The 27,079-nt window shown below is 44.4% G+C and overlaps 1 protein-coding gene across 2 annotated transcripts in view; it reads left to right on the forward strand.

Annotated features, from left to right (window-relative positions):
• Positions 1-19,093, forward strand: part of FBXO46 (F-box protein 46) — a 411,664-nt gene extending 392,571 nt beyond the window's left edge. For both annotated transcript variants that reach the window (XM_078660893.1, XM_078660892.1), the window contains exon 2: positions 16,860-19,093. In XM_078660893.1, coding sequence (XP_078517019.1) covers positions 16,974-18,908 — 1,935 coding nt within the window. In that variant the 5' untranslated portion in view covers positions 16,860-16,973 and the 3' untranslated portion in view covers positions 18,909-19,093. The remainder of the gene's footprint in view (positions 1-16,859) is intronic.
• Positions 19,094-27,079: the final 7,986 nt, after the last annotated feature.

Below are 27,079 nucleotides of genomic sequence, written 5' to 3' on the forward strand. Positions count from 1 at the left end.
GGATGGCACCGAGGTGGTGTCTAGTAAGTTGCCGCACTGGTGTGGCCATCCTACAATGCTGAAAGTCGGCGTGGGGCGCCCCGTTGGACTGTGAGATGGCGTCAGTAGCGGACCGATGTGTGAATGGGGCCGAAGGCAGCGCAACAATATTTTCGGAATAGAAGACACCACTAGGCGCTGAGATTCCAAGATCCGGATGGCACCGAGGTGGTGTGTAGCAAGTTGCCGCACTGGTGTGGCCATCCTACAATGCTGAAAGTCGGCGTGGGGCGCCCCGTTGGCCTGTGAGTTTGCGTCAGTAGCGGACCGATGTGCGAATAGGCCGAAGGCAGCACAACGCGCCAAGATCCGGATGGCACCGAGGTGGTGTCTAGTAAGTTGTCGCACTTCTGTGGCCATCCTACAATGTTGAAAGTCGGCGTGGGGCGCCCCGTTGGCCTGTGAGATGGTGTCAGTAGCAGACTGATGTGTGAATGGGGCCAAAGGCAGCGCAACAATATTTTCTACTATATTTCCGGTGTAGAAGAGACCACAAGGCGCTGAGATGCCAAGATCCGGATGGCACCGAGGTGGTGTGTAGCAAGTTGCCGCACTGGTGTGGCCATCCTACAATGCTGAAAGTCGGCGTGGGGCGCCCCGTTGGCCTGTGAGATGGCGTCAGTAGCGGACCGATGTGCGAATAGGCCGAAGGCAGCACAACAATATTTTCTGACTGACACCACAAGGCGCTGAGATGCCAAGATCCGGATGGCACCGAGGTGATGTCTAAGTTGCGGACTGATGTGCGAATGGGGCCAAAGGCAGCGTAACAATATTTTTTGTATGGAAGATACCACTAGGCGTTGAGATGCCAAGATTCGGATGGCACTGAGGTGATGTCTAGCAAGTTGGTGTGGTCATCCTACAATGCTGAAACTCGGCGTGGGTCACCCCATTAGCCTGTGAGATGGCGTCAGTAGCGGACCGATGTGCGAATAGGCCGAAGGCAGTACAACGCGCCAAGATCCGGATGTCACCGTGGTGGTTTCATAGTTGAGAGGCACTTCATCTGCAGTGGGGCGCCGAGATCCGGATGGCACCGAGGTGATGTCTAGCAAGTTGCTGTACTGGTGTGGTCATCCTACAATGCTGAAACTCGGCGTGGGTCGCCCCATTAGCCTGTGAGATGGCGTCAGTAGCGGACCGATGTGCGAATAGGCCGAAGGCAGCACAACGCGCCAAGATCCGGATGTCACCGTGGTGGTTTCATAGTTGAGAGGCACTTCATCTGCAGTGGGGCGCCGAGATCCGGATGGCACCGAGGTGATGTCTAGCAAGTTGCTGTACTGGTGTGGTCATCCTACAATGCTGAAACTCTGCGTGGGTCGCCCCATTAGCCTGTGAGATGGCGTCAGTAGCGGACCGATGTGCGAATAGGCCGAAGGCAGCACAACGCGCCAAGATCCGGATGTCACCGTGGTGGTTTCATAGTTGAGAGGCACTTCATCTGCAGTGGGGCGCCGAGATCCGGATGGCACCGAGGTGATGTCTAGCAAGTTGCTGTACTTGTGTGGTCATCGTACAATGCTGAAACTCGGCGTGGGTCGCCCCATTAGCCTGTGAGATAGCTGTTCTTTGGATTTGGGCCTGGCTCGTCTGCTGTAGTGGGGCGCCCCTTTACCGTTTCAGTTGCCATTCAGCTGAGTTTCGGCTGCTCTTGATGCTACAGCGACAGGCGGCTGCAACAGGACTCTCAAAATGGCGGCCTGTTCTTTGGATTTGGGCCTGGTCCACTAAAATGGCCCTGGGACACCTTAGAACTCGGACGCTCTATTTTTTTTTCCTTTCCTGTACATGCAAAAAAAGGTAAATGCCCGGTACGTTACACGCTTCATCTGCCACGATGAACTCTCCAGAGGAACCGAAAAAAAATATAGTTGTGGTAACTATACCATGCATCGTCATATGGAGAGGTGGCACCAATTAATTATAGTGCTGCATAAAAGAGAGATTTGGAGGAGAACCCCTGACCTGCTAGTACATTCATCAAAGAAGTGGCACTGAGAGCTTCAGAGGCAAGGGAAACGGTCCCAAATTTTTAGAAGAACTTTGGAAAGATTAAAATGACATGTTTAGATTGTGGCAAATTAATTTCATGTGGACAGATGAGTGTTACTCTAATAAATACAGCATATGAACATCATCATAGTCGATGGTTGGTAGAGACATTTTGACTATATCCTGGACCTGCCCGTCCTCGCCCAAAATGGCGCCGGAATAAATGGGACTCGTAACTCCTTGTTGTGTACTGGTTGCAGAACCTTGAAATCACGAGATACGTATGCAGTTTTGAAGCACATGGCGGGCGGGGACGAGAATTGATTGAATATTTCGACATCCCTATTGATATTAAGTTCTGATGTGTTATTGATTACTGTACTGTTGAAAGTTCGAATTAACGTCACCCATGGTACTTGCCCGCAAATGTATATCTAGATAATTTTATTGTAACTGGCCCTGTCGTATTTTAATTATAAAATGTACGTCCACCGATTCCGTAACTGTTAGACACCTTAGTTCTTGCAACCTAATGGCCCGCCCGTTACGTTCCTCTACAGTGTAAATGTCTACTCATCACATACGATTACAGTTTGCTCCGTGGCCGGCCCACGTGGTTATAGGCTCGTATTTGTATAATGAAATTTTCACAATAAAGGTTTTTAAAAGAAAACATGGTAGTAGTATATACATTGGTAAAGTTTGTAATAATAGTCACTGTTTTAGAATCATTAAAAGGCAAGTGAAATAAAGCAGACCAATTACATGAAGGGTAAAAGGTATAATACGAAGGAACGCAGTAAAGATAAATGGTCAAGGGCTGTTGTGTTTTCTATTCCTGCAACATAAAGTGATCGATAAGAATCTCATATTCAGGCGTATCGGCGACTAAGACAGCAGGTCGACCCTCTTTTGCTCAACGGCTCCATCATGGGACGAAGAAACGCTCTTTTTCTCGAAAAAAGAATATATTTTACTTGCAGGACAGTTGTAAAATTTCCGGGAAAGTACATTAGTCTGGAACATTATAACATATATTTAAGAAAAAATAATGTTCGGAAGTAATGAAAAGCGTAATTTTTAGGTCATATGACCAAGCCTTTCATCATTACAATAAGAAAAGTAAAATGAACCAATGAAAAGTTTTATTAACAAGTCACATGACTTGTTATGCTTACGTTACGCGCTGCGCGCACCGGATGACTTCCGGATGCGCTAACGCGGCGCGTCATATGACGCATTACGCGACAACGCAGGTCCAGAATATAGTCAAAATGTCTCCACCAACCAGCGGTCGGAACACAACCCCTTTCAGCAGGCTAAATAGTTCTGTTAAATGACAACAGAAGGGACAGGCAACAAGAACCATCAGTCAAAGAGGGGAGGGCTAGTTCTTCTCTACCGGGTTACATTGGGGCGCTACCGGAACTGATCGAATTGGTAGTCTACAGTGTTTCTGGATGTTTCAGACTGAAGCTGGGGTTAGCATGAGAGCAGCATCATTTCGTAGCTCCGTCGTGGCCATTCCGCAACCAATCATGGCAGCCGCTCTTTATCGTTATTTTGGGCGGGGTGGGTGGCGGAGCCGAGCTGTTTTGCAGCCATCATTGTGTGGAGTTCAGTTCATCTCACTAGTTTTGTATTTGTCATGAGGGGTTGTTCCTAATGTTTCTATTTTAGCGAGGTCAAAAAGAGATCCCATTAGTGGCCTACTGATTTTGCTCGATTCCTTTTCTTTTTTTTACACGATTTTTCGTTATCTGCAAAGACTAAACAGAGTATTGCGACTCTGTGTTTGTTTGTAAATAGAGAATGAACCAAAGAGAACTAATTCTAAAACAGTAAATACTTGGATAACAATCAATCAAATGGAGAGAGAAGCAGACACGACGGATTACAACGGGGGCAAAGGCCTGCGTTAACTACCTTTCACTATCTGCAAAGAGAGAGTACTCCTAATAGAAATGAGGGGGGGGGCACCATTCAAAGCAGATCAGTGTGCATAAACACGAAAATGTTTTCACTTACCACGTACTTGACATTCGACAGCTTATGATATTTGCTATTAAAAAACCATTGAAATTCACTGAAAAAACCATAGGTTATAGACCATATATAGTTAGGAATTAGCATTTACAAAACCTTGAAAATTCACTGAAAAAACCATAGGTTATAGACCATATATAGTTAGGAATTAGCATTCAAAAAACCTTATTTTACTCACACAAAACCATTGAAATTCCATATATAGTTAGTTGCACTAACTATATATTGCGCACCCGCAATCCACTGCTGATCATGTCACATATTACATCATTCATGACATGGTCAGTGACATCACTGATGACATCACTGATGACATCTCAAATGACATCACTGATGACATCACTGATGACATCTCATTTGACATCAATGACCACATCACTGATGATATTATTCATGTGACAATACAATGCATCTCTTCACATTTTAATATAACCTCTGTTTCACCCAGTGTTAAAAACAGAGTATAATTTTTGAAACCATTGACACACCAATACTAGTTACTACATACGTACTCACTGATTCCTACGTCTACACACACATTCACTCATTCACCCATACAATCATTCATACATACAATCACTCATGTTTACAACACAATCATATGCACTCATACACCTATACAGACACTCACACTCTGCCACTCATCCATGGAGTTACTCACACACCTAGTCAGTCCTGTAAAGAATCAATCACACTTCCATTTTCTACTCTATACAGTTAAACATAGAGCACCTTACGTTTTCAACCATATACTAACACATACTTACTCTCTTATACAATCATTGATACAAGTACACATTGATCTGTACAGAGTCACACACCTCCCATCCAGCCACACACACACACTCAGTCTCCCATGCAAATACTTGGGCAATCAATCAATAACCCATATAGTTACTCATATAGCTACTGATCAACACATGCAGCAGTTTACAGAACAACAGACATAATGATGCACAAATTAAGACAGTTTAGTCACTAACCCATGCACTCAGTGAGACACATTTAATCACTCACTCATACATTCAGTCATGCACCTACTAAATCCTTCGTCCAGACACTTATACATCCACTCATTCTTCAATATGTAAGACATATTTTAACTTTACAGAAACATAGTCACTGGATGTTGTCATCAGTGATGTCATCAGTGATGTCATTTGAGATGTCATCAGTGATGTCATCAGTGATGTCACTGACCATGTCATGAATGATGTAATATGTGACATGATCAGCAGTGGATTGCGGGTGTGCAATATATAGTTAGTGCAACTAACTATATATGGAATTTCAATGGTTTTGTGTGAGTAAAATAAGGTTTTTTAAATGCTAATTCCTAACTATATATGGTCTATAACCTATGTTTTTTTCAGTGAATATATATATATATATATATATATATATATATATATAATGTGTGTGTATATATATGTATATATATGTGTGTGTGTGTGTGTGTATATATATATATATATATATAAACACACAAGGTTGCCTGCTGTAAGAAGGTCCACACGGGTGAATAATGATCCGCCTCAATTTTATTAGAGAACACAGCGGTGTCAAGCAGCAGAATGTCTTGCCATAGTTCAATGTCCTGCCCAACGCGTTTCGTGCGCTGAAGCACTTTGTCAAGGGCTGCGGGCATCACAGAGACACACAAAAAGCGCGGCATTGAACTATGGCAAGACATTCTGCTGCTTGACACCGCTGTGTTCTCTAATAAAATTGAGGCGGATCATTATTCACCCGTGTGGACCTTCTTACAGCAGGCAACCTTGTGTGTTTGTATTTAAGCGGCCCAGCCTGAGCCGCAAGGAGTGTCCCGCTGCAGGTTGCAGCCCTTCTGCAATGCTACCCAGCGCTGCGGAGTTAAGGACGGGTGAAGCCTGTTGGAGAATCACTTACCTGCAGGACAAACGGCGTGAGTGCTCTGTGCAAACCACTTGGGGATTTGTAAGCCTTTTTAATAGAGCGCAAAAGCTGGCGACTCACTGGAGTAAAGACTAAGGCACTACGAGTACCATCAGGCTGTGTTTACGGCCACGCCCACACGGGCGGAGACACTTTTGTTCATAAGTGCTTTAAAGAACTGCCGCGCTTTTTGTGTGTCTCTGTGATGCCCGCAGCCCTTGACAAAGTGCTTCAGCGCACAAAACGCGTTGGGCAGGACATTGAACTATGGCAAGACATTCTGCTGCTTGACACCGCTGTGTTCTCTAATAAAATTGAGGCGGATCATTATTCACCCGTGTGGACCTTCTTACAGCAGGCAACCTTGTGTGTTTATGTATGTGTATATATATATATATATATCTCCTCCACAGCGGTTCCTTTTCGGGAGTTTTTGCAGCGCTCTCACATATGTGTGGTATCCTGCGGCAGAACCCAGCCGCTTACTATTTCACCAAATATTCCCCAGGAAAGGGAAAACAACGGGTCGCACAACCAGTTCGGATTTAAACAGCAATCCTTTTTATTTTCTCAAATCACAGGGCAACTAGCGCATTGATCTACGCGTTTCGGTGTCACTCCACCTTGCTCACGATCACCGGGTTTGCCCCACCCTCAACAATTTAAACACATTTTTTTCAAATTTTGGCATTTCCTGTCACATGTCATGCTAAGGATTCTGGTCCTTGTAGTTTTACTGGTTGTTTGAAACAAAATTAATACTTTAAATGTGCACAAAAGTTACAAAATTAAATCTATTGGTAAGTACTAAATGCAAAAACTCATTACGCCTTCCAATAGGCTGATATCTCACATTGATTTGTTCCGCCTTCCAATAGGCAAATACCATCACAGTTATTTCTACAATGTTCTCATAGTTCATATTTCATTGTCATTTTATAAGTGCACATGCAATTCCTCAGATTGATTCAACCCATTCGGGTGCAGGGTCCTCAGGTTAATAATAAATCTTGATTCAGCTCGCCATCAATCTGAGGAATTGCATGTGCACTTATAAAATGACAATGAAATATGAACTATGAGAACATTGTAGAAATAACTGTGATGGTATTTGCCTATTGGAAGGCGGAACAAATCAATGTGAGATATCAGCCTATTGGAAGGCGTAATGAGTTTTTGCATTTAGTACTTACCAATAGATTTAATTTTGTAACTTTTGTGCACAATTAAAGTATTAATTTTGTTTCAAACAACCAGTAAAACTACAAGGACCAGAATCCTTAGCATGACGTGACAGGAAATGCCAAAATTTGAAAAAATGTGTTTAAATTGTTGAGGGTGGGGCAAACCCGGTGATCGTGAGCAAGGTGGAGTGACACCGAAACGCGTAGATCAATGCGCTAGTTGCCCTGTGATTTGAGAAAATAAAAAGGATTGCTGTTTAAATCCGAACTGGTTGTGCGACCCGTTGTTTTCCCTTTCCTGGGGAATATTTGGTGAAATATAAATATATATATATGTGTGTGTGTGTGTGTGTGTGTGTGTATATATGTGTGTGTGTATATATGTGTGTGTGTGTGTGTGTGTGTGTATATATACTATATCTAAGTAAGGGGTGATTACACCCCCTTACCCAGGTTGCAATTGCAGACCTGTGGTGTCATTTTGGAGGGCCAGCCAGGGTGGCATAATACATGCTGCAGCCCCTGGTAGGCCTTGGATGCCCTTTTGCCCTGGGTACCTATGGTACACTATACAGGGGCTCATAAAGGTGACCCAATTCCCAATCTGGTTTGTACCTAAAGTACATGTTACAATTTAGAGCGAGAACAGCTAGGCTGTGGTCCTGATTAGCAGCGCCACAGTCAGACTAAAGTCGAAAAACCAGAGAATCACGGCAAAAAGTGGGGGTAACCATAGGAAGCAGAGCCTACTCTCCTACCGTGTTAAAAATGGAATGTGGGAGGATCACGGGCGGATTCACAAAATAGTATAATAGGCGAGGCAGCATCACCATTTTGAGATGGCGATTCGTCCCATCACCGATAATGGTAGAGAGGACCAGAAACCTGCACTAGCCCGGAGACCCGTTATCGCTCGCAGTTTGTTGCCCTCAATTTGATCGACCTGCGTTCTGTAGACTTGAACGCATAAGTACTTAAAAGTTGTGGGACTTACCGGTAAGGTGTAAGTGCCAAACTGTAGGTGGGTTAGGTATGGCGACTCCTGAAAGAGATAGCTTGTCGATTTCTCAGGGTTTATGGCCAGACCTGACAGGCATTTAAAGGTGGCAAATATATTAGGGAGAGGGGCAATGTCAGTTGTCAGGTCTCGTAAGTATAAGAGTATGTCATCTGCATAGATGGATATTAGATGATGTACCCCATCAATAGGAATGCCAAGCCGATCCGCTGAACCCCGACGAGCTAGAGCTAAGGGTTCTAATGCAAGTACAAACAGGGGGGACAATGGGCACTCCTGCCTTGTGCCCCTGTGAATAATATATTGGTCTGAGATGTAGTGAGCCGTGCGAGCCCTGGCCGTAGGGGACGTATATAATAAGCGAACCCATTTAGGGTATGTTTCCGGGAATCCAAACGGTCTCTATGTCGCAAACATAAAGTCCCAAGAGAGGGAATCGAATGCCAGTCTAAGGTCTAGTGCTATGCACCCCGCATATTGGTAAGCTTGTGGGGTGGACTTCATTACATAGTTGAGCCGTCTGGTTTTTAGTGTGGTGCTGCGGTTTGGTAGGAAACCGCATTGGTCACCGTGAATAAGCGTATTAAGGTATGGTTGTTTGCGATGAGCAAGGGCCTTACTTAGGATTTTATACTCAGTGGATAACAAAGGGAGGGGTCTGTAATTAGACATCTTTAAACCATCCCGCTCTGGTTTGGGTATGGACGTGACCAACGCCTGTATGGTGGAATCTGGCAGGAGGCCCGTCTCAAAGGCAGCCTTGTACATGGCCTCTAACGCGGGTACCAAGGATTCTGAGTAGGTATGGTAAAATTCTACAGGGAGTCCATCAATCCCAGGCATCTTGTTACGATTTAAACCCCTATTTGCAGCCCGGATTTCTTGTTGAGTTATGGAGCCATCTATGTCTTTTTGCACATCGTCGGGAAGCACTGGGAAGGGGAGATCCTGTAGGAACTCTGTGATGGAGGAGCCCTCTACAGGAGCAGGGGGTGCATAGAGTGCCTCAAGGTGATGATGGAAGGCCGCATTTATTTCTTGTTGTGTGTGGACTATGGGTGCTGTCAGGGTCCGGATTCTAGATATACTTGGCGGGTCTGGTCTGTCTCTGACAATGCGGGCAAGTAGTGCACCGGATCTATCCGCTTCAGTGTGTTTCCGTTGGAGAAAGGCCCTGTAGTCTTTTGTCCGCAATAGCTCTAGCGTTTCCACATGATCTATGTGTGCGTATTGCAATGCTTCTCGTTTGTCAGGATCTGACACTGCCTCCCTCTCTAGTGCATCCAACCGGTGTTCAATGCCCTTTAACCGTTTGTGTGTGTCTTGTCTAGCACTAGCTGTCCGATCGCCACCCCCTTACCACCACTTTTAGAACATCCAATTCAACCAAATTAGAGGCTGTGTTCCAGTTTTCAGTCAAGTAATTAGTAATAGTGTCAGACAGGGTCGTGCGGAAGGGGGCGTCTTAAAGTAGGTGTGGATGCAATTTCCAGGTGGGTACTGGGGTAGGCACCGTGCCCCAGCTGAGTGTGAGCTCTAGGGGGTTATGATCGGTGAAGGTTTTTGCTAAATATGTGAAGTGGTGGGCCTTCGTGAGGATGGATCTCGAGCAGAGGAACCTGTCGATTCGGGTATGGCGACTGTGTACCGGAGAATAAAATGAATATTCCTTGTGGGTTGGATAGAGGCGTCGCCATGCGTCAAAGTGTCCACCCATCTGCCCTGACATAAGTAAGTAAGTAAATTACGTTTTTTTTGTTGCAAAGTTAATAAAAACCATTGCGTACAATTAACCGAAATAGTGAATCTTACAATCAGTGGCGCTAACACATGCTGTTATACTGCTGTCGCCAAACTCCTTCCCCATTTCATACAACTAAAGATTTCTGGGGCTGCAGCTGATGACCTGGGGTGTTATCACACCTCTTAATGGACATCAGCTGCTTGCACTGCTCCAACAATTTACCTTGCATGAGCACCACAGCGAGAGGTGCTGGAGGGTCTCTGCAGACACAGTGCTCCCAGTTGCACTTGTTCACCCCTCTCCAGAGCGGCAGTAGTTTCACATTTCTTTCGCAGCCCCTGTGCCCCTCTGACACTGATTTTATAGAGGAGCACAAAGGCAGCAGGAACATTTGTTTTGTCATTATTTTCCCATTTCTATATATAAATACAGACAAAAAACTAAATGTTTTCTGTCTGTATTTATATGTAAAAATATGTTTAAAAGGAAAACCGGGAGTCTTATTTACAATGAAACACACCGCAATTCAAATTGAACAGGGGCTGCACTCCTTTCTTTTGTGCTGTGCGGCTCGCCTACATAAACATATAAAACTTTTTTTCCCAACAGCGTGCCATGACGACCTTAAACTTTGATAATGGCAATTTCCCTTCCCGATTTCCTTTATTTGCGAAAAGCTGAAGTGCTTAGGGCAGACATCCAGCATAAAGCACTAACTTAAATCTGCAAACCTGAACACAATGACTCAATTAGATCAAAAGTGAAGACCGATTTCCAAAAAGCTAAACTTTTAGAATTGAGCCACTTGAAATGGAACACCCCGCCCTCCCCAGCCCCAGTCTAAAATGACAAAATGGGATTATATTGTTTCCGCTAGAGGGCTAACAGAGTTTAGCCCCACGCAGGGCTTCCGGCCAAGGTTGAAGGCCTGTGCCTCATTCCCGCCACCCCCTGCCCACACACAGTCGGTGGTGAATCGACACTTTTCGTCGGACATGCACATCTTAACCCGATAGGGGGTGTTTTCAATTTGTTTTTCAAGTCTCCGGCGCTTTCAGACAGGAAATCGAAGGGGCTGCATGAGTGGGTCCCCAAAATGGGACTCCCCCAGTATTTTTCTGGCGGGTCGCTTAAACAGGGCGCTATGAATTAAAGATCGCATGTAGTGCTTTCTGTGTCTAGATCCCTTCTAGTTGCCTCTGAAACTCTGGTGCGGGGGTGGATGCGTGGAAAGTGCTATAGAAAGCTTGGAATGGCTTGTGTAACGGTTTAGTGCCCAATATTTACTTGTCCACATTGAAAGGTTGAAAACCGTGCCTAACAAAAACAAGCATTTGCAATGCAATAGGTCTCGCATTTACGCAAGTTTAAGCTATTGGCATTGAAAATGAGAATACCTTTTGTTTATGTTTTGAAAACAAAAATAAAAGGCATTGTTATTTGCAATGTCAATAGCTCGAACTCGTGTAAATGCGAGACCTATTGCATTGCAAATGCTTGTTTCTAATTGAAAGTGGAGCTGTATGTATTCTGTTTTTATCAACGCACCAATTCTTCATTTGTTAAAGCTCTGTCATGATGCCGTTTCATTAACAGCGACGTGTACGACTCAAACAGTGTTCTAGGTGACAATGGTGCGATAACACGGATGAACTAAATTTCTGTGAAATGAGGAGTTTGTAATATGCTGATGCTCTGACAAGCCATCTTGACTGTGGTAGCCAATGAAAATGCAACCACCTCACTGGATGCGCTGCAAAGCCTTCTGGGAAAGATCAACGTGGTCATTCATCAAGAGACTAATAGCAACCAGACAACATTTAGCGACCTCATGCATAGAGGTGTTTCACGAGGCCTACAGACTATTCGGACGCACGTCAAATTGGTGTACTTCAAGTTTACATTCTTTCAAAATGAACCTACAAGAGGCCCGAGGATACTCATTATCTCTAATACTGTATTCAGAACTATCATATAAACGTATGTACAGTTAAAATCGTAATTGTAATGGCCACTCCAGTTTATCAGAGTATTTTTCGCATATTTACTTAAAACTATATTTGTTGCCTTTGCTTTCCCGAAGGAACGGCTGTCTGATTTTGTTAGATTTCATCGTTTCAGACACTCACTAAGAAAGGCATGCTGTTTTCTAAATTCCTAGCCAAGAAATCTCTAACAGTATAAATGCCACAGTGCAATTCCCGAAATCAACGCAAAGGTCCGACAGTGACACTACAGACCGTTCTTTGACACATTTTAGCTGCTTTGTTGTGGAGCTTTGCAGTTTCTTGTGGCGAAAAACAACCTGGGAGAACGGTCTGATGACCAATTAGTGCTGCAATCTGCAGTTCAAGGTCATGGTCACATTTTGCTAATCAACAGTACATTTGCTCTCCATTTGTCATTGCGAGAACATGTGGCTGATACAGTATCAGTGTATAAGACAACCCTTTCAGCAAGGAGTTTCAATGTGAACATAGTCACTGGAGGTGATGTCAATGTGACCTTCACTCCTGGTCCATGAGACCTAATATAAATGTACTACAAACATGTCAGAGCTGTCAACTTCATCCAGCATGACACAGCTTCTTACCTACATAGTGTTCCGGAGATCTGTTCCGGAGATCTGTGACTGTACTAACCCAGGGGTGTGGAATTTAATAAAATATCTACTTGTCCATGGGACAGGTTGCTTCAGAAATCTACTTGTCCAGTAACAATATCCACTTGTCCCTTTTGTGCAATGTAATGCGGCGACAAATTACAGCAGCAATCTCATTATATAAGAGTTCTGATAAAGCCTCTCTAATTATGCCAGGGCTTGTACCATAGTAGGCTTTGAATATCAGCAACTACCTTATGTTGCTGCGTTTCTGCAGGTCTACATACTGGGGCTGATGGTAGTGGTAAGCAATAGTTCAAGGGTTGGAATTCATTTGAGTCTGTGCAAACCTACTAACTTGCATGTTTAGGGGTTTTACTCTTTTTAAAAAAAAATCTTTTCACATACTGAAAAAGGTTGGACATTTACTCCTGACAGTGGCAGACATAAAACGTTTTCCATGGTTGGGAAAAAAGTGGTTGGAGGAGAAGTGAACTTGAAACATTCAGATGTTCACTTGAGCAAATCTACACATGCACATTTGCTCATGCTAGAATGCAGTTCACATATATTTTTCTAGGAGTACTACTTCCAGGCCTACTTCTGTAAATTCTTGTGAATTCACAGAAACTGTATATAAGCACTTAATGCAAGGATAGATACCACGGATGCACACTTGAGACTTTCTTTAATAATTGGACCTCAAATTAGGCCCGGCGTTAACCATGACCTTTTGTGTTTAATAAAGTTTGGTCTCTCTCTCTATTTCTCTCGGTCTATCCGCTGTCTTCAATGTGAGTGACAGTATTCTGCACTTTTACAAAGAGCATATTGGCACACAAAGTAGTTTTGTTCAGGGCCCGGAATTGCTGTGGTAATATGTGCTTTTTGAGACCAAATACAATTTTTGCTTTTGCCAATGCTTGTTAGAATGGTGAGGGTCCAGCAGCTCCCACACCGATAAGGTTTTACAAAAAACATGCCGAAACAAGTCACGCAATGACATAACCAAAAGGCTGACCAACAATTTCAGACCTACTGGCTTTGGCAATGCTTGTTTATTTTTGTTTCCCATAATCGTATTTAAACTGGTTACACTAATTTTCCATTATGAATATTTTTGCGAAATACAAGCCTACATCAACATGTTATTAAATTATGCTGCAAAGATATTGTACCTAAAATCTTACAATAGTTCAGCAAAATGGTTTTTTTCAATTTTTGGGGGAACATTTGATTTTGAAAGCACAGAATCATCACTCTTTCAAGCTTCTGCAAATATTCGCGTAGAATCAGAGAGCATTCTGGGTGCATTATACACAGCCTCATATTACTAAACATTGAAAACGTGTTTACGCATTTATACTGGAACCACTGTCAGTAGTGCAGGCCGAGCTTACAACATCTACTTTTAGTGCACACCCTAATAATAATGGCTTTGCATTAATGAACCATAAATACAAGTTTGAACAGCATGGACACATATATTACCTTAACTGTAGACAATGCCCTGCCCTGATTCATAATGTGGTACTGTAAACCTGCAGCCAGAGGGTTTGTGCAGTAGGGGGTTGGGCCTACTTGTCCCAAGGACAAAATACACATGAAAATGTGTTGCCCTTGACCCCAAACAATATGTCCCGGGCGTCGGGCTATAGGAATTCCACATCCCTGTAACCAGACTAAATCTGATTGGTTGCTGTGCACATTGGGCATTACTTTACACACCACAAAATGCCCCCAAAAACTGCAGTTACCACAGACTGTGTAAGAGCAACTTTCCATCACTTCAGTTATTACCACTTTTGCCTTTGTCATATTGCGCTGCAATTCCCATTTCAGCCGCCGTCCCGCCATTCTACAGAGAGTGTGCCTTAGGCAGAAGAGACACCTTTTTCTCTCTTGTGTAAGGAGTCTGGGATCGCTGGGGGACCTTGCACTCCAAGGGCACCTGCGGCGAGTGCAAGTTGGGAGAGCGTGCACGGAGAGCTCGTAGAAATACCGAAGCGTGCCGTTTCTGACACCATATCCGTGCACATGTCCTGGCGCGTGCACATCTCCTGTCCGAGATGATCTGGAGCCGACGGGAAAAAGGAGCTGTACACGTGCACATCGCCTTTCCGGACGCGTGCACATCTCCTGTGCCCCTTCCGAACAAAAATCGACGACAATAGTCTCGCCAAGCGTGCGGCGCATTCGCTGCAACGCTAGGCGAGACATAATGAATGTGTGTCCGTATGTAACGTAACTGGTGCTCATGTAAAGCGCTCTGATACCTCTGGGTCTAGTTAGCGCTATATAAAAAAAGAAATACCCCCCCCCCAAAAAGCGCTTTGCCTCGTCCAAGTGCTATGAAGCATGCCAGTACATGAATATTTGCGGTTTAGTTTGACGTCCGAATCCGATCATGCCACAGCAATGTTTTCTATGTACATATTGCATGCCACTTACCCCATTCGCATTCACCTGAAGAGAATACTAAACTAATCTGATGTTAGCATGTTAAAGTACATAAAAACCATCACAAAGAGCCCATCTCCAACATAAAGCGTTAAAGGGGTATGGTTACAATACCCCTATTTGCTTTCAGTGGTTTGGATCTAAGAAAAAAACTAGCTTAGAAGCTCACAAAATTGTAATGTGCGCCAAAAGCAGGACATAGATCTTAAGGGACCTGCTTTTTTTGAGGCGCTGCAATTTTTCCACAAATAAGCTTTCTTAAAACAATTTTGAACAATCAGTGAAAATACTGGTTATGTTTAGTCTTTTTATGGCATATTTGTCAAAATCGAATTATACAACATGACCCCTTGTTATCCAGTGTTTCCTGGTAAAAAGCGTAAGATTTGCATTTCTTCTTCAGTTTCTGACAAGGTGCGTCCATCCTTCACATCTTCACAGGACCCCTGCTTGAACGGTTATTTATCGCTCTTTAAAACCCCACAACCTGCTCCCTGCAGAAAGTGCTGGCGTTGTTTAATGGGAAGCCAAGGACTGGCTGGCCCCAATTAACAGCCTCTGATTAGCTGGCATTCCTTCGCAGCATGTCAGACATCGAAAACAGAATAAATAGCTTTTAATTAATTCTTCTCTGTGACCCAGATCGGAGGCTGGGTTTAAGTATAGTGAGTGAGGGGACGCCCTCTCCACAGTGTTTGTTTTTCCCATCTTTGGTGGCTGGGCGCCCGAGATGGGATTGCAACTGGGCTAGGGGAGGGGAGCGGCTCGGTGAGGGAATAGCTGTGCCCCTAATGTTTGTTTCATTCATCACCAGAAACTTTAATTTCAAGTGAGGCGTCATGTAACGCAATTAAACAATAATATCAAATGTGGCGTAGGAAACGGACGCATATGCTAGAGCTTGTTTAATTTGTAGATTTATATAGCGCTGATAATCCCCATTGAGGGCATTCAGGCGCTGTACATGGGCAAGAGGAGAGTAAGTGATTTGCCCAGACTTGCAGGATGTTGCGAGATTCGAACCGGTATCCCCGGCTCCCGAGTCGGCAGCTCTTGCCGCTGCCCCACACTCTCCTTTCAGCTCTACCTCCAAATAATTTCTTTTTAAATAAGTTGAGAAAAGTGTCCAATCATAAATGGTGTGAGTGTCGTTCCCGGCTTTGGAAAAGCCACTGTGCATAAAATGGTATTTTTTTTTGTTTAAATACAATAGGTCTCGCATTTACCAAATTTAAGCTATTGGCATTGCAAATGACAATGGCTTGTATTTATGTTTTAAAAACATAAATAAAATGCATTGTCATTTATAAGGTCAATAGCTCAAACTCGCGTAAATGTGAGACCTATCGCATTGCAAATGCTTGTCCATTATTGGTTCCAATTGTATTCAATGCCATTTCACTGTTGAGAAGTGCACAAAGCTTTGCCATTACATCTCAGTTATGGCCTTGGATAAAGTATCTCCTTCCATTCCAGAGAGGTTCAGCATGAGAGATCTTATCTCTAATCTCATAAGAATTGAGAGTGAGGTGGTGCAGATGCTCCACACTTCCTCACTCTAAATGTTTGGCTCAGCTGTTCATCAGACAAAGCCAGGGTAAAAGGGATGCACAATACAACTCTGCGTATCCTGCCACATTCCCTTTATGCCTGTAAATACAGCTCTAAATGTACACCTGCTTTCTGGGCAGCCACAAATGTATCTGCAAAGGATCAGGATCAAAGCTATAATTAGTCATTGTTATTAGCAAACTACTTACGATTACCAATCGAAATGTGTACCTCAAATGATCTGCAGTTCTTTCTGTGTACTGATTACACTAATCCTACATTTATTTTTCCTTTTCTTTTTAGGTACATCACACCCTCTGGTACCAGATATTTCGATGATCCAAAGTCACCACTACCAAGTCATGATTTAAAGAAAATTCAAATAACTGCTCTCGCCTTCTGTGCAATGTGCCGGTGATGGATCAGAAGAACCTGTCACACATCCAACTGTGGTGCCCCAGACCCTTTGGCACCTACTCACAGAATAAGCAAAGCATTGATAACCAGAGCCAAATTAAGAAACCGTTTACCTGCAAGCTCAAGGCAGAAGAAGCTGAAAAGGGAGCATTTACTGAAAACACTCCCCCAGACCTCGCAGAAGTCCGCCCTCTTCAAAACCAGGCGGAGGAGGAGCGGGTTCTGCTGGACACATGGTATGTCATCAAGCCTGGTAACACCAAAGAAAAAGTAGACTTTTTTGTGGCTCACCAGTGTAGTGTAGGAGGGCGAGCCAGTGCTGTAAAAGTGAAAGGCAAGTGGGACACTGACAGTTCTCAAGCCAAGCGGAGGCGGCGATCTCATGATCCGAACAGCAAAGGAGAACATGTGTGTCTGTCTGCAAGATCACCCTGCTGCTCTTCCACACCCGAGTCCAGCAGTTCCAGTGATGATACTGATTTGCTCTCTGTGGCAGATATGGTGGCCCTGGTGGAACAGCGAACTGCTCTGGCTCTTCAGAACTATTCCCACCCCTGTGAAGGGAACCCTTCCACTGGCAAGCCTAGGTCAGCCTCCATTGTATGTGTCTCCAACGAGGAGGAAAACCATGACGACTCTAGGACTTTTGATAGTAACCGGGTGGCAGAGGCTGTGGCACACTTCGAGTCACAGGAGCGAGGTAGAGGTGCTATACTTGACAACAGCTCGTCTAAAGAATCTGGTTTGAGCACATACGAGTGCATGACCAGCTCCCAGCACAGCCATGGAGAGGTGAGAATATCATTTCGTATCTCCAGCAGAGATAGCAGAGCTTCCTCAGAGAGCAGCCCCAGCAATAGGCCCAACTATATGTTCATGGGATGTGGGGGCAATGGCACAAAGTCAAATGAAAAAATCACATGTAACTTTTACCAGTTGGTCAGTCCATCCCATGACGCACTTACCAACAATATGGAATTCTTGCTGCCCAATGGTGGGGAAATAGCTGACAGCTTTGGGGTTGGGATTAGTGAGCCTTTAAATATGGAGATGACTGATGAAGTGAAAGAAGCCTCGGGGAAACAGGAAATTGGGTCTGAATGCCGTTCTGCTGAGAAACTGGGTGCAATGTGCCAAGATTGTATGGCTAGCTTCCAAGTAGATGTGGTTGTCACTGGTGTTGTGGATCAGTGTGTCTTTTTTGGAAAAGACGGTACGAAAAACATGAAGGAGGAGACTGTGTGTCTGGCGGTCAGCTCTTCTCCAGCGGAGGCATTGTATGCCACCTGTACCGACCCACCTCCAGGGCAGCTATTCTTCTTCCCAACTCCAAAGCTGGAAGATGGCACGAATGTGGAAAGCTCCCTCATGGATTCTCAGAACAACAACCGACTTAGCAGCGAGCATTTGGATGCATGTGCTGCTGGTAGTATGCAGCAGGGCACATCTGATACTACTTTGTGCCGACTTTACAGGCATGTCTCTCATGATTTCTTGGAAATCCGTTTCAAGATCCAGCGGCTTCTGGAGCCACTGCAGTACATGCTTCTGCTGCCTGACCACATCATGGTGAAAATTTTCAGTTACCTTCCAACCCAGTCTCTGGCTGCCTTAAAGTGTAGTTGTCACTATTTCAAATGCATCATCGAGTCCTACAGTATCCATGCTACAGACTCCAAGTGGAACCGTGACCCCCTGTATCGGGACGACCCTTGCAAGCAATGCAAGAAGATCTATGAAAAAGGTGATGTATCACTCTGCCGGTGGCATCCCAAACCTTATCATCACGACTTGCCTTATGGACGATCTTACTGGATGTGCTGCCATCAGACTGACAAAGACACACTTGGCTGCCGAGTGGGACTTCATGACAACAACTGGGTGCAACCATATGACCTGTTAAGGGACAGAGTGAAGAGGGAGGATGGGAGGTGAAAGAGCTCCAAAGAGAATAATGGAAACCCAATTCTTGTACATCCACTACTTGTGTGAGTGCGTGCATGAGCATCTGCTTCCCAAATGGGAAAATGTAGCTCTGCTTGTTTTGCATAGGCATTTGATGCTGTTCTAAGTAATACATTTCTTTGAGTGTGAAATAAAATTACATATTGCAGATCTTCTATGTGTTTAAAGACTGCTTCCTCCATAATTGGTCATTAAAAAAGATTCTGTAGAGTGCCACAGTGTTAAAACTTACAGCCAGATTCATGAAGCCCAAAACGGCTCGCAAAAGGGCCAGATTCTGAGAATCTGGCCCTTTGCGAGCGCTATTTTTGCATTTGGGATTCATCATCCCAAATGCAAAAATCGCATTTTCAGAAATCGCTAAATTGTGAATAATTGCATTTAAGGAATCTCAATTTGAGATTCCTTAAATGCAATTCATGAACCATTTTAAATTTGCGAATTCGCAATCTGGGGCCGCTATTTACCGCGAAGTTTGACTACGTGGTAAATAGCGAAAACTTAGAAAAATGCACTAAAGTGCATTTTTCTAAGTTGTATGTTACACACACAGACACGTCCTTTGGACATGTGTGTGCGCAACACCAGTGTACATTGCCATTTCAGGGGTGCTACAGGGTGAAGTGAATAGAAAATCTTTTATTTTTAGTGTAATAATTGGCAATTGTCCTGCAATTTTCTCGTTTCTTAGGAGTAGCCTATTTTATCACACCAGTAATGCAATCTATGTGCTTCAGGGTTTTCCACTGTTTGATGATGGCCATCTGAACTGCAAACAATAAGTGACTTATTTAATTATTTTCTGATGGATACTCCTAACTGCAGATTCCTCACCATGGGAATATTTACTAGGCATCAAACTGGATCCATAAACTTTAAGGGAATACTCCTGCACATTGGTAGGTGGTGCTGCATTTGTGTACCACCTATGCTGACAGATAATAGTTCCTTTCTTTCTGCTCCTTCATTGTGCATCCAGAGTTTCTTCTTTGTCTTCAAGACCTATTTTTAATTAAAAGAAAGTACCAGCGTGCAAGGGAATGTCACCCCAAAGACAGAAGAAGGCATAGTTTTTAGTGAGAACCACAATCTTGGACTCCAGAGAGGGTTAACGGGCATCAGTTTGACTTCCGATCTCCATAGGTTTTGGCTGAGCCTCTTCTGCCCTTTAATGAGGCTTTCACAGATACCCTTCTGGACACTTGGGCAAAACCATGTTCAGCTCCACTTGTTAATAGGCATTTGCTTGTCACCATTGACCTTCATCAGGTGACCCAACCTTTCTTACATAGCGTCTGATACCAGAGAGTTTGGTGCAGGCATCAACCAATAAAGTAAATCCTAATTCCTTCTGTACCACTCCGCTTGATCGTGAGTGAGAACGGATAGAGCTGTTTGGCAAGCAAATTTCTTCCTCCGCGATCATTGGTCAAAGGTCATTGAACGCCAGATGCCACCTATGTTGCTACTCCCATATCCTTTGGGACACTGTGGCCCAAGTTTTACCATCTGAGGATGACCTTTGAGCATCCCTTACTCAAGCTGTTCAGGATGGCTGTGATGCAGCAAAATTTGTCAGATGTCCTGGTTTGCACAAAACAGGCTGCTTAGGTTGAGCACTAGGCACCAGTGAGGCAGTAAGGTGCCACACCTGGATGAAGTCCATGGGTTTTTCCTGGGAAATCCAAGTATCCCTGATGAACATTCCGAGGGATGGCTCTCTTCTCTTTGGTGAGAAAAGCAAATTTGGTCCTGGAATGGTTTAAAGGGAGTAGGGGCACAGCGTGTTCCTTGGGTCTTTCTGCCCTATCATACAATTCCACCAACAATTTTGCCATCTCCGACTATATTCAGGAAATTTGGTTTCAATTATCCCAGACCACTCCACCAGCTCAGGAGGACTTGTCAGCCCTTTCTGGGAAAGGCCATGGCTCTTAGACTTTAGCCCCCCACCCAATCTGCATCCTTGCTGGTACAGTCCTTGGAGACCTCTTTCAGAAAGGATGTAAAGTGTGCTGCTACGGCTACTGAACTGGTGAGATCCTGATTTTGAAAGTGATGTCAACAGTTCATTTGCCTGTTACTTGTGCAGTCAACGTGAGTAAGGTATGCAATTACTGTATTAGTTAGAGCTCTTTTGAAGAAACCTACTTTAGATCCGGACTATCTGGCCAACTACCGTCCAATTTCCCATCTCCCGGGAATCAGCAAGATCTTGGAGAAATATGTAAATATCACTTTCTCTGCTTACTTAGAATCCAACCATCTTCTCCACCCAACCCAAACAGGATTTCGCCCCGATCACGGCACAGAGACACCGCTCTTAGCTTTCCTAGAGGAATCAAGAAAAAATATTGATTCTGGAGGATCATCTGCCGTGAGCTTATTGGATCTAAGCACGGCCTTCGATACGGTGAATCACCGTATCTTGATTGACTGTCTTAGAAGTTTGGGGGTGACCGGAACAGCGTTAATCTGGCTGAGGTCATTCCTGGAAGGGCGATCCTTCCAAGTATTTGAGGGTGAAACCACGTCCAAACCCTGGCCCCTTTCATGTGGAGTTCCACAGGGCTCTTCTTTAAGTCCAACGCTTTTTAATGCCTATATGGCTCCACTGGCAGAGATCATACAGCCCTATGGAGTAAATATTGCAACATATGCTGATGACACTCAGTTAGTGGTTTCTCTTAACCAGTCTGATTCATCCACATCCCGCCTCTATACTTGTCTCGAAGAAGTGGCTAAATGGATGCATTACTCCCATTTGAAGCTGAATGGGGACAAGACGGAGCTTATGCTCCTTGGTAATTTGTTATTATTTAGACCTACAGATATGTGGCCGACGGCAATGGGATCAGCACCTGTTCCCAAAGCAAATATAAAGAGTTTGGGGTTCTGGCTGGACTCCGATCTTACCCTTAAAGTCCAAGCCAGAAAGGTGGTCGCCTCCTGTTTCAGCATGCTTAGAATGCTTCATAAAGTGCTGCCTCTACTCCCTGTTCAAGCTAGGAAACTTGCAGTCCAAGCGCTTATTCTATCGCGCTTGGACTTGAGCAATGCACTCTATCTGTGTGCTCCAGAGGCAGTACTTTCTAAACTTCAAATTATTCAGAACTGTGCGGAAAGAACCCTCATGGGAACTCCCTATCGACAGTCCGCTAAACCTGCCATGAAAGCCTTACACTGGCTGCCCATTCGGGAGAGAGTCCATTTTAAAGCTCTTTGTATTACTCACAAATTGCTTGGAGGGAACGGACCTAAGATTATCTCCCCTTTAGCCAAATCTTATCAAGCCAACAGGTCTCTAAGATCGGATGAATTGCACGTGGCCTTTGTACCAAGGATTAGAAGAGCTAGAAGCGGAGGTCTGCTTTTTTCTTATAACGCGGCCAAGCCCTGGAACTCTCTTCCTCTCCAGCTGCGGAAAGAAACCAATCATCTGATTTTTCGCAAGCTGTTGAAAACCTGGCTCTTTCCCAGATAAGCTTCTGAGGCCTCTTTTATTTCCAGCGCTGGGATGCCCATGGGTAGCCATGCGCTTTATAAATGCCACTTCTATTCTAATCTATTCTATCTGAAGATATAGAAACACTGGCTATAGTGTGAGTAAAGTGTATGGGATAGTCTGTTCCTATCCAAATCATGTGAACTGAAGTCTAAAAGTAGGCCTGGAAGTATACAAAATGACATGGTGTGTACACAGATGCAGTGCTTTAACTTATTGTTTGTGTGATGGTTACAGTAGATGAGAAGAGAATGTAGTCTAAATGTGAAGTGGCTCAGCATTGCATCTGAACACCGATATCTGAAATATTCTAAACAGAGCATATGAGTACAGAGTTGAATGTGGAAAAGTATGTGTTATGGAAAGTTGGCCTGGTTTGGAGTTGGATGTTAGGCAGCTACAACATATTGCATCTAAAGGCGTCTTCAGTTTTCTCTTTCATCCTGAGAAAGAATTTTAAGTTGAGCCCTTGTGGAACTCATTTTAGACATCCTTCAAAAAGCATGCATAATGTGGGCTACTGCTGCTATGGCTACTCATGGTGAGACTCCGATTTAGAAAGTGATTATGTAATGTATACACACTTGCAGTCCTTTAACTTCTTATGATTTGGGTGATGGTTACAGTAGGTGAGCGAGTGCAGTCTAAAAATTAAGTCTCTTGTCGCTTCTTCCAAACACAGGTTTATGTAACCTTATGATCAAACAGAACAGAGGAGCATAGAAAGAGGTGAAGGTGGGGAAGTATGCGTTGTATAAAGTTAACATGGTTTGCAGTTGGGTGTCAGGCAGCTGAAACAGGTTTCATCTAAAGACCTCTTTAATTTCCTCTTACATTCTGAGAGCGTAATTTGAATTGAACCTTTGTGGAACTCCTTTGAGACACTCTACAGAAAGCATTCAAAAAGTGGACTGCTACTTTAGTGGTGATATTTGAGTTTAGAAAGTAAAGTGAACAGTTAATTTGCACCTTCTGGTGCAGTAAGCGTGACTATTATGGACTATATACAATTACTACATCAGAAGATGTAGAAATTGTAGTTTTAGGCTGAGAAAAGTATATGGAATAGCTAGCTACTATCTGAAGAACTCATGTAAACTAAATTCTAAAAGTAAGCCTGAAAGTATACAAAATTATGGAGTGCTTTAACTTCTTATGGTTTGTGCAATGGATACATTAGGTGAAAGAAGAAAATGTAGTCTAAAAGTGAGTGGCAGGCCCTGCTTCCAAACGCAGATATCTGAATCCTCGTAGCCAAACAGACCAGATGAGCATAGAGTTGAAGAAGGGATCCTATGTGCTGTCCAAAGTTAGCATAGTTTAGAGTTGGGTGTTATTCATTTAGTTGGTTAGACCTTTAGTATTTTGACAACAAACACTACTCCATCTCCAACATACACCTCCGATGGGATGGCGAAGGTTTTGCCATTTGTCCGCTTGCCTTGTTTAGAATAGGTGTCCATAAGAGGCAATCAAAACAGTAAAACTCCCATGGCAAGGGGAATCAAAGATTTTTATTTCCAAAATAAACACTGAAGCTATCCGTCACACTTTCAAAACATTGATGGGAACTACCATGACTGCGGTTCCTGCTAATGGAAGAGATGCATGCTGTGCCGGCAGACATCTCTAGATTCAGAGGATGGATCCTCATCAGGGCCACTGAGTATTTTGCTCCGTGTCCATGACAGATTATAGACTGTCATCCGCGGTCCAAATCGCTCCCTCTAGACTTTTTGGTCCCAATCAACCACTGGAGTACGTTATCTAAAGCGCCTCAGGAGAAGTGATTACTGGGTGTCTTTCAGAAGCCAGCAGCAGGGTCCAGTCCAGGTCTAGTTGCCACTAGTCAGCTGGGAATTTGCAGGAAATGCCCTATTGTAGCTTGTTGTATTCCTGTAGCCTTAAGAGGAAGTCAGCCTTATGACCAGTGGAGTCATCTTATTTGCTCTAGGTGCAAGAGGCAGAACAGGTCTAGTCTTCTAGGTTCTTCTGAGGTCTCAGACAGCTAGTTCAGCCCTCTTCTGATCTTCCTCAGGTCCAGGAGTCGTCTGAAGTAGGTTCCTAGTGATACCAAAAGTATGCCTGACACAAGCTAGTGGTTGGAAATGACCTCTGGTCACACCCTAACCGAGGGGAATGGTTTTCAAGACTAACCCTACCACTTTGGGAATTTTCAAAATGGCTGAAGACATTGGACACACTAAATTTAAGCTTTGGTGGGTGGTAAAATAGTAATCCTGGTGTCCTCCCACATCTAACACTAAAATCCAGATTTTTGGCTACAGGTAATATGGTTGGAAGTCTGGCAGATCAAGGCCACCCCGACTAAGATCTCATTTCAAGATCTCCAAATGGATCCTGCTCCTCCTAGTCGCTCACACCAGGTTCACCAACAACCTATTGATCTGCTGAAACAGTGTGGATGGCAGCACACAGAACAAATTTAGCATTGCATAAAGGCAGTGGAGTAAGAAGACCACTTTGCTTAAGGCTACTCTACCGGTCATTGACAATGGCAGTGTGATCCAAAACCGAACAGAGCCTTTAAGGCTGTTGAATACCCTACCTATGTTCAGCTCCTATTGGAAGCAGGGGTCATGTGTAATCTGCAGACCCAGGTATCGGAAACTCTGGGTCTCCCATTGTATTCCCACCTCAGGGAGATAGTATTCCTCGTAGTCGGCCAGAACCGCAAGGGGCTACAGCACCGTCTTGTGACGATCAACACAAAACCCCAAAGTCTGCCATCATTTGCAAGAGAAGAGGTACAGAGTGCTCTGGGTCCATCGCATAAATCAGTGTATCTTCCACATACATGGATATGATGTGTGTCACGTCTCCTACCTATATGCCTCCATCTTTCAACTTGGCTCTAAGATGTGCCGCCTGTGGCGCCATACTAAGCACGAACAGGAGCAGCGAAAGTGGGCAACCCTGACTTGTAACCCTTTCGATGCGAAAAACGCCGGAGACCTCATTACCGATGCCCACTCTCTCACTTGGAGACTTGTACAGGAGTTGCACCCACGCAAGGAACTCCTCACCAAGAACCATCCAGTGGAGGACCTCCCAGAGATCTGTCCAGGAAAAGATGGTGAATGCCTTCTCAGTCTAAGACTATTAATGCTGTTCATATGTCAGTGGCTTGGGTTTCATGCATCACGTGGGATAGTTATTTCAAGTTCATATGTGTACCACTTCCCGGCATAAAGTCACATTGATCATCCTGAACTAGATTTGTGATCAGACGGCTCAACCATAGCACCAGTATCTTGGCAAGTAATTTACCATAGACATTAAGCATAGAGAGAGGTCTAAGACCCAGGATCAATGGGGGGCCTTGCCTGGTTTGGGGAGCTTAATAATAAGGGCTTCCCGCATGTGAGCTGGTAGTTTGCATCTCTTATGGAATAGTTAGGCGAAATTCTACTATACCATTAAATTGGATTTTGATTAATTATTCAAATTCCTTGGAATATTTCTCTAGCAGTTTCCTAGGCAGAAATAACATTTATTAAATGTAATGTTGGTTTCCACTGCTTCCCTTTGAAACCGCTAACCTTGATACTGTGAAAATCGCCTTTTGTGCCTTTTCACATTTGCATGTCCTACTCTTCAAGATCATACACCCTGCCTTAATGGGCTGTAAGGCCTACTAAGGACTGACCAATTCATATTAAAAAGGCTGGTTTAGGCCTGACAAAAGACTATTTTGACTGGTCCAATTTGCAGGTTCAGACCTGCAACACTGTACTACACCTGGCAGGCCTGCAGTAATGTTTGTCCTGTCGGTGCATTGAGTGGCATATGTGCTGCATCCCACTGGTGAACTTTTAACTTACTGGCCCGTGGTACACTTTTACTAGTAACTTAGAGGTAAGTTAAATTTACCAATCCAGAGTAGACAAATTTTACCATGTTGAAAGGAGGATCACATCAACTTTACAACTGGTCATCTGCGGGGGTGAGGGACGGGGGGGGAAGATACCTGGATCAATCCTTTTATCTGAAAGAAACACGTTAGTTAGATTCCTTACCTTAAAATTACCCCCAGGCGTCAGACTGGATCCGGAAAATCTTGCGTAGCAGTACCCTTGCGCGTCGGTAGGCGTCGTCTGCGGCTCCGCATCCGTCGTTGGCGCTAGGATGACGTTGTCAGAGTACTTAGACGCCGCCTTCGCGCGCTGACGTCCGTTCTTCTTTTTTCCGCGCCAGCAAGCGCAGGTCCGGAGAAAGCAGTACCTTAGTCATTTTTTGACTAAACTTTTTTGATCTTTTGATCTCTTCTCGAGTCATTTCGACTCTACGGTGCCGGTAGGGATGCCTGGTTTCAATTGGTCACCGATCCCCATCGCCGGTGTCTGTATTGCCTTGGGGTTGACCATGATGACTGGTCGTGCCCCGACTGCCGGGCTTTGACGTCGAAGGCTAGGCGGGAGTGGTCCCGTAAGCGCCTCGAGCTCCGTCAGTCGGCCGCGCGCCGTTCGAGGTCCCGGTCCAGGAGGGGGTCGAGGGACCGGTCGCGGGGCCACAGTCATCGAAGCTCGACGAGTCGACCCCGTTCGGCGGGCTCCAAGTCCTCAGGTAAGAGGCACAAGAAGTCGAAGAGACGACTTCGCTCTTCCGACTCTCC

The sequence above is a fragment of the Lissotriton helveticus genome, chromosome 9, assembly GCF_964261635.1.
Source record: "Lissotriton helveticus chromosome 9, aLisHel1.1, whole genome shotgun sequence".
NCBI lineage: Eukaryota > Metazoa > Chordata > Amphibia > Caudata > Salamandridae > Lissotriton > Lissotriton helveticus.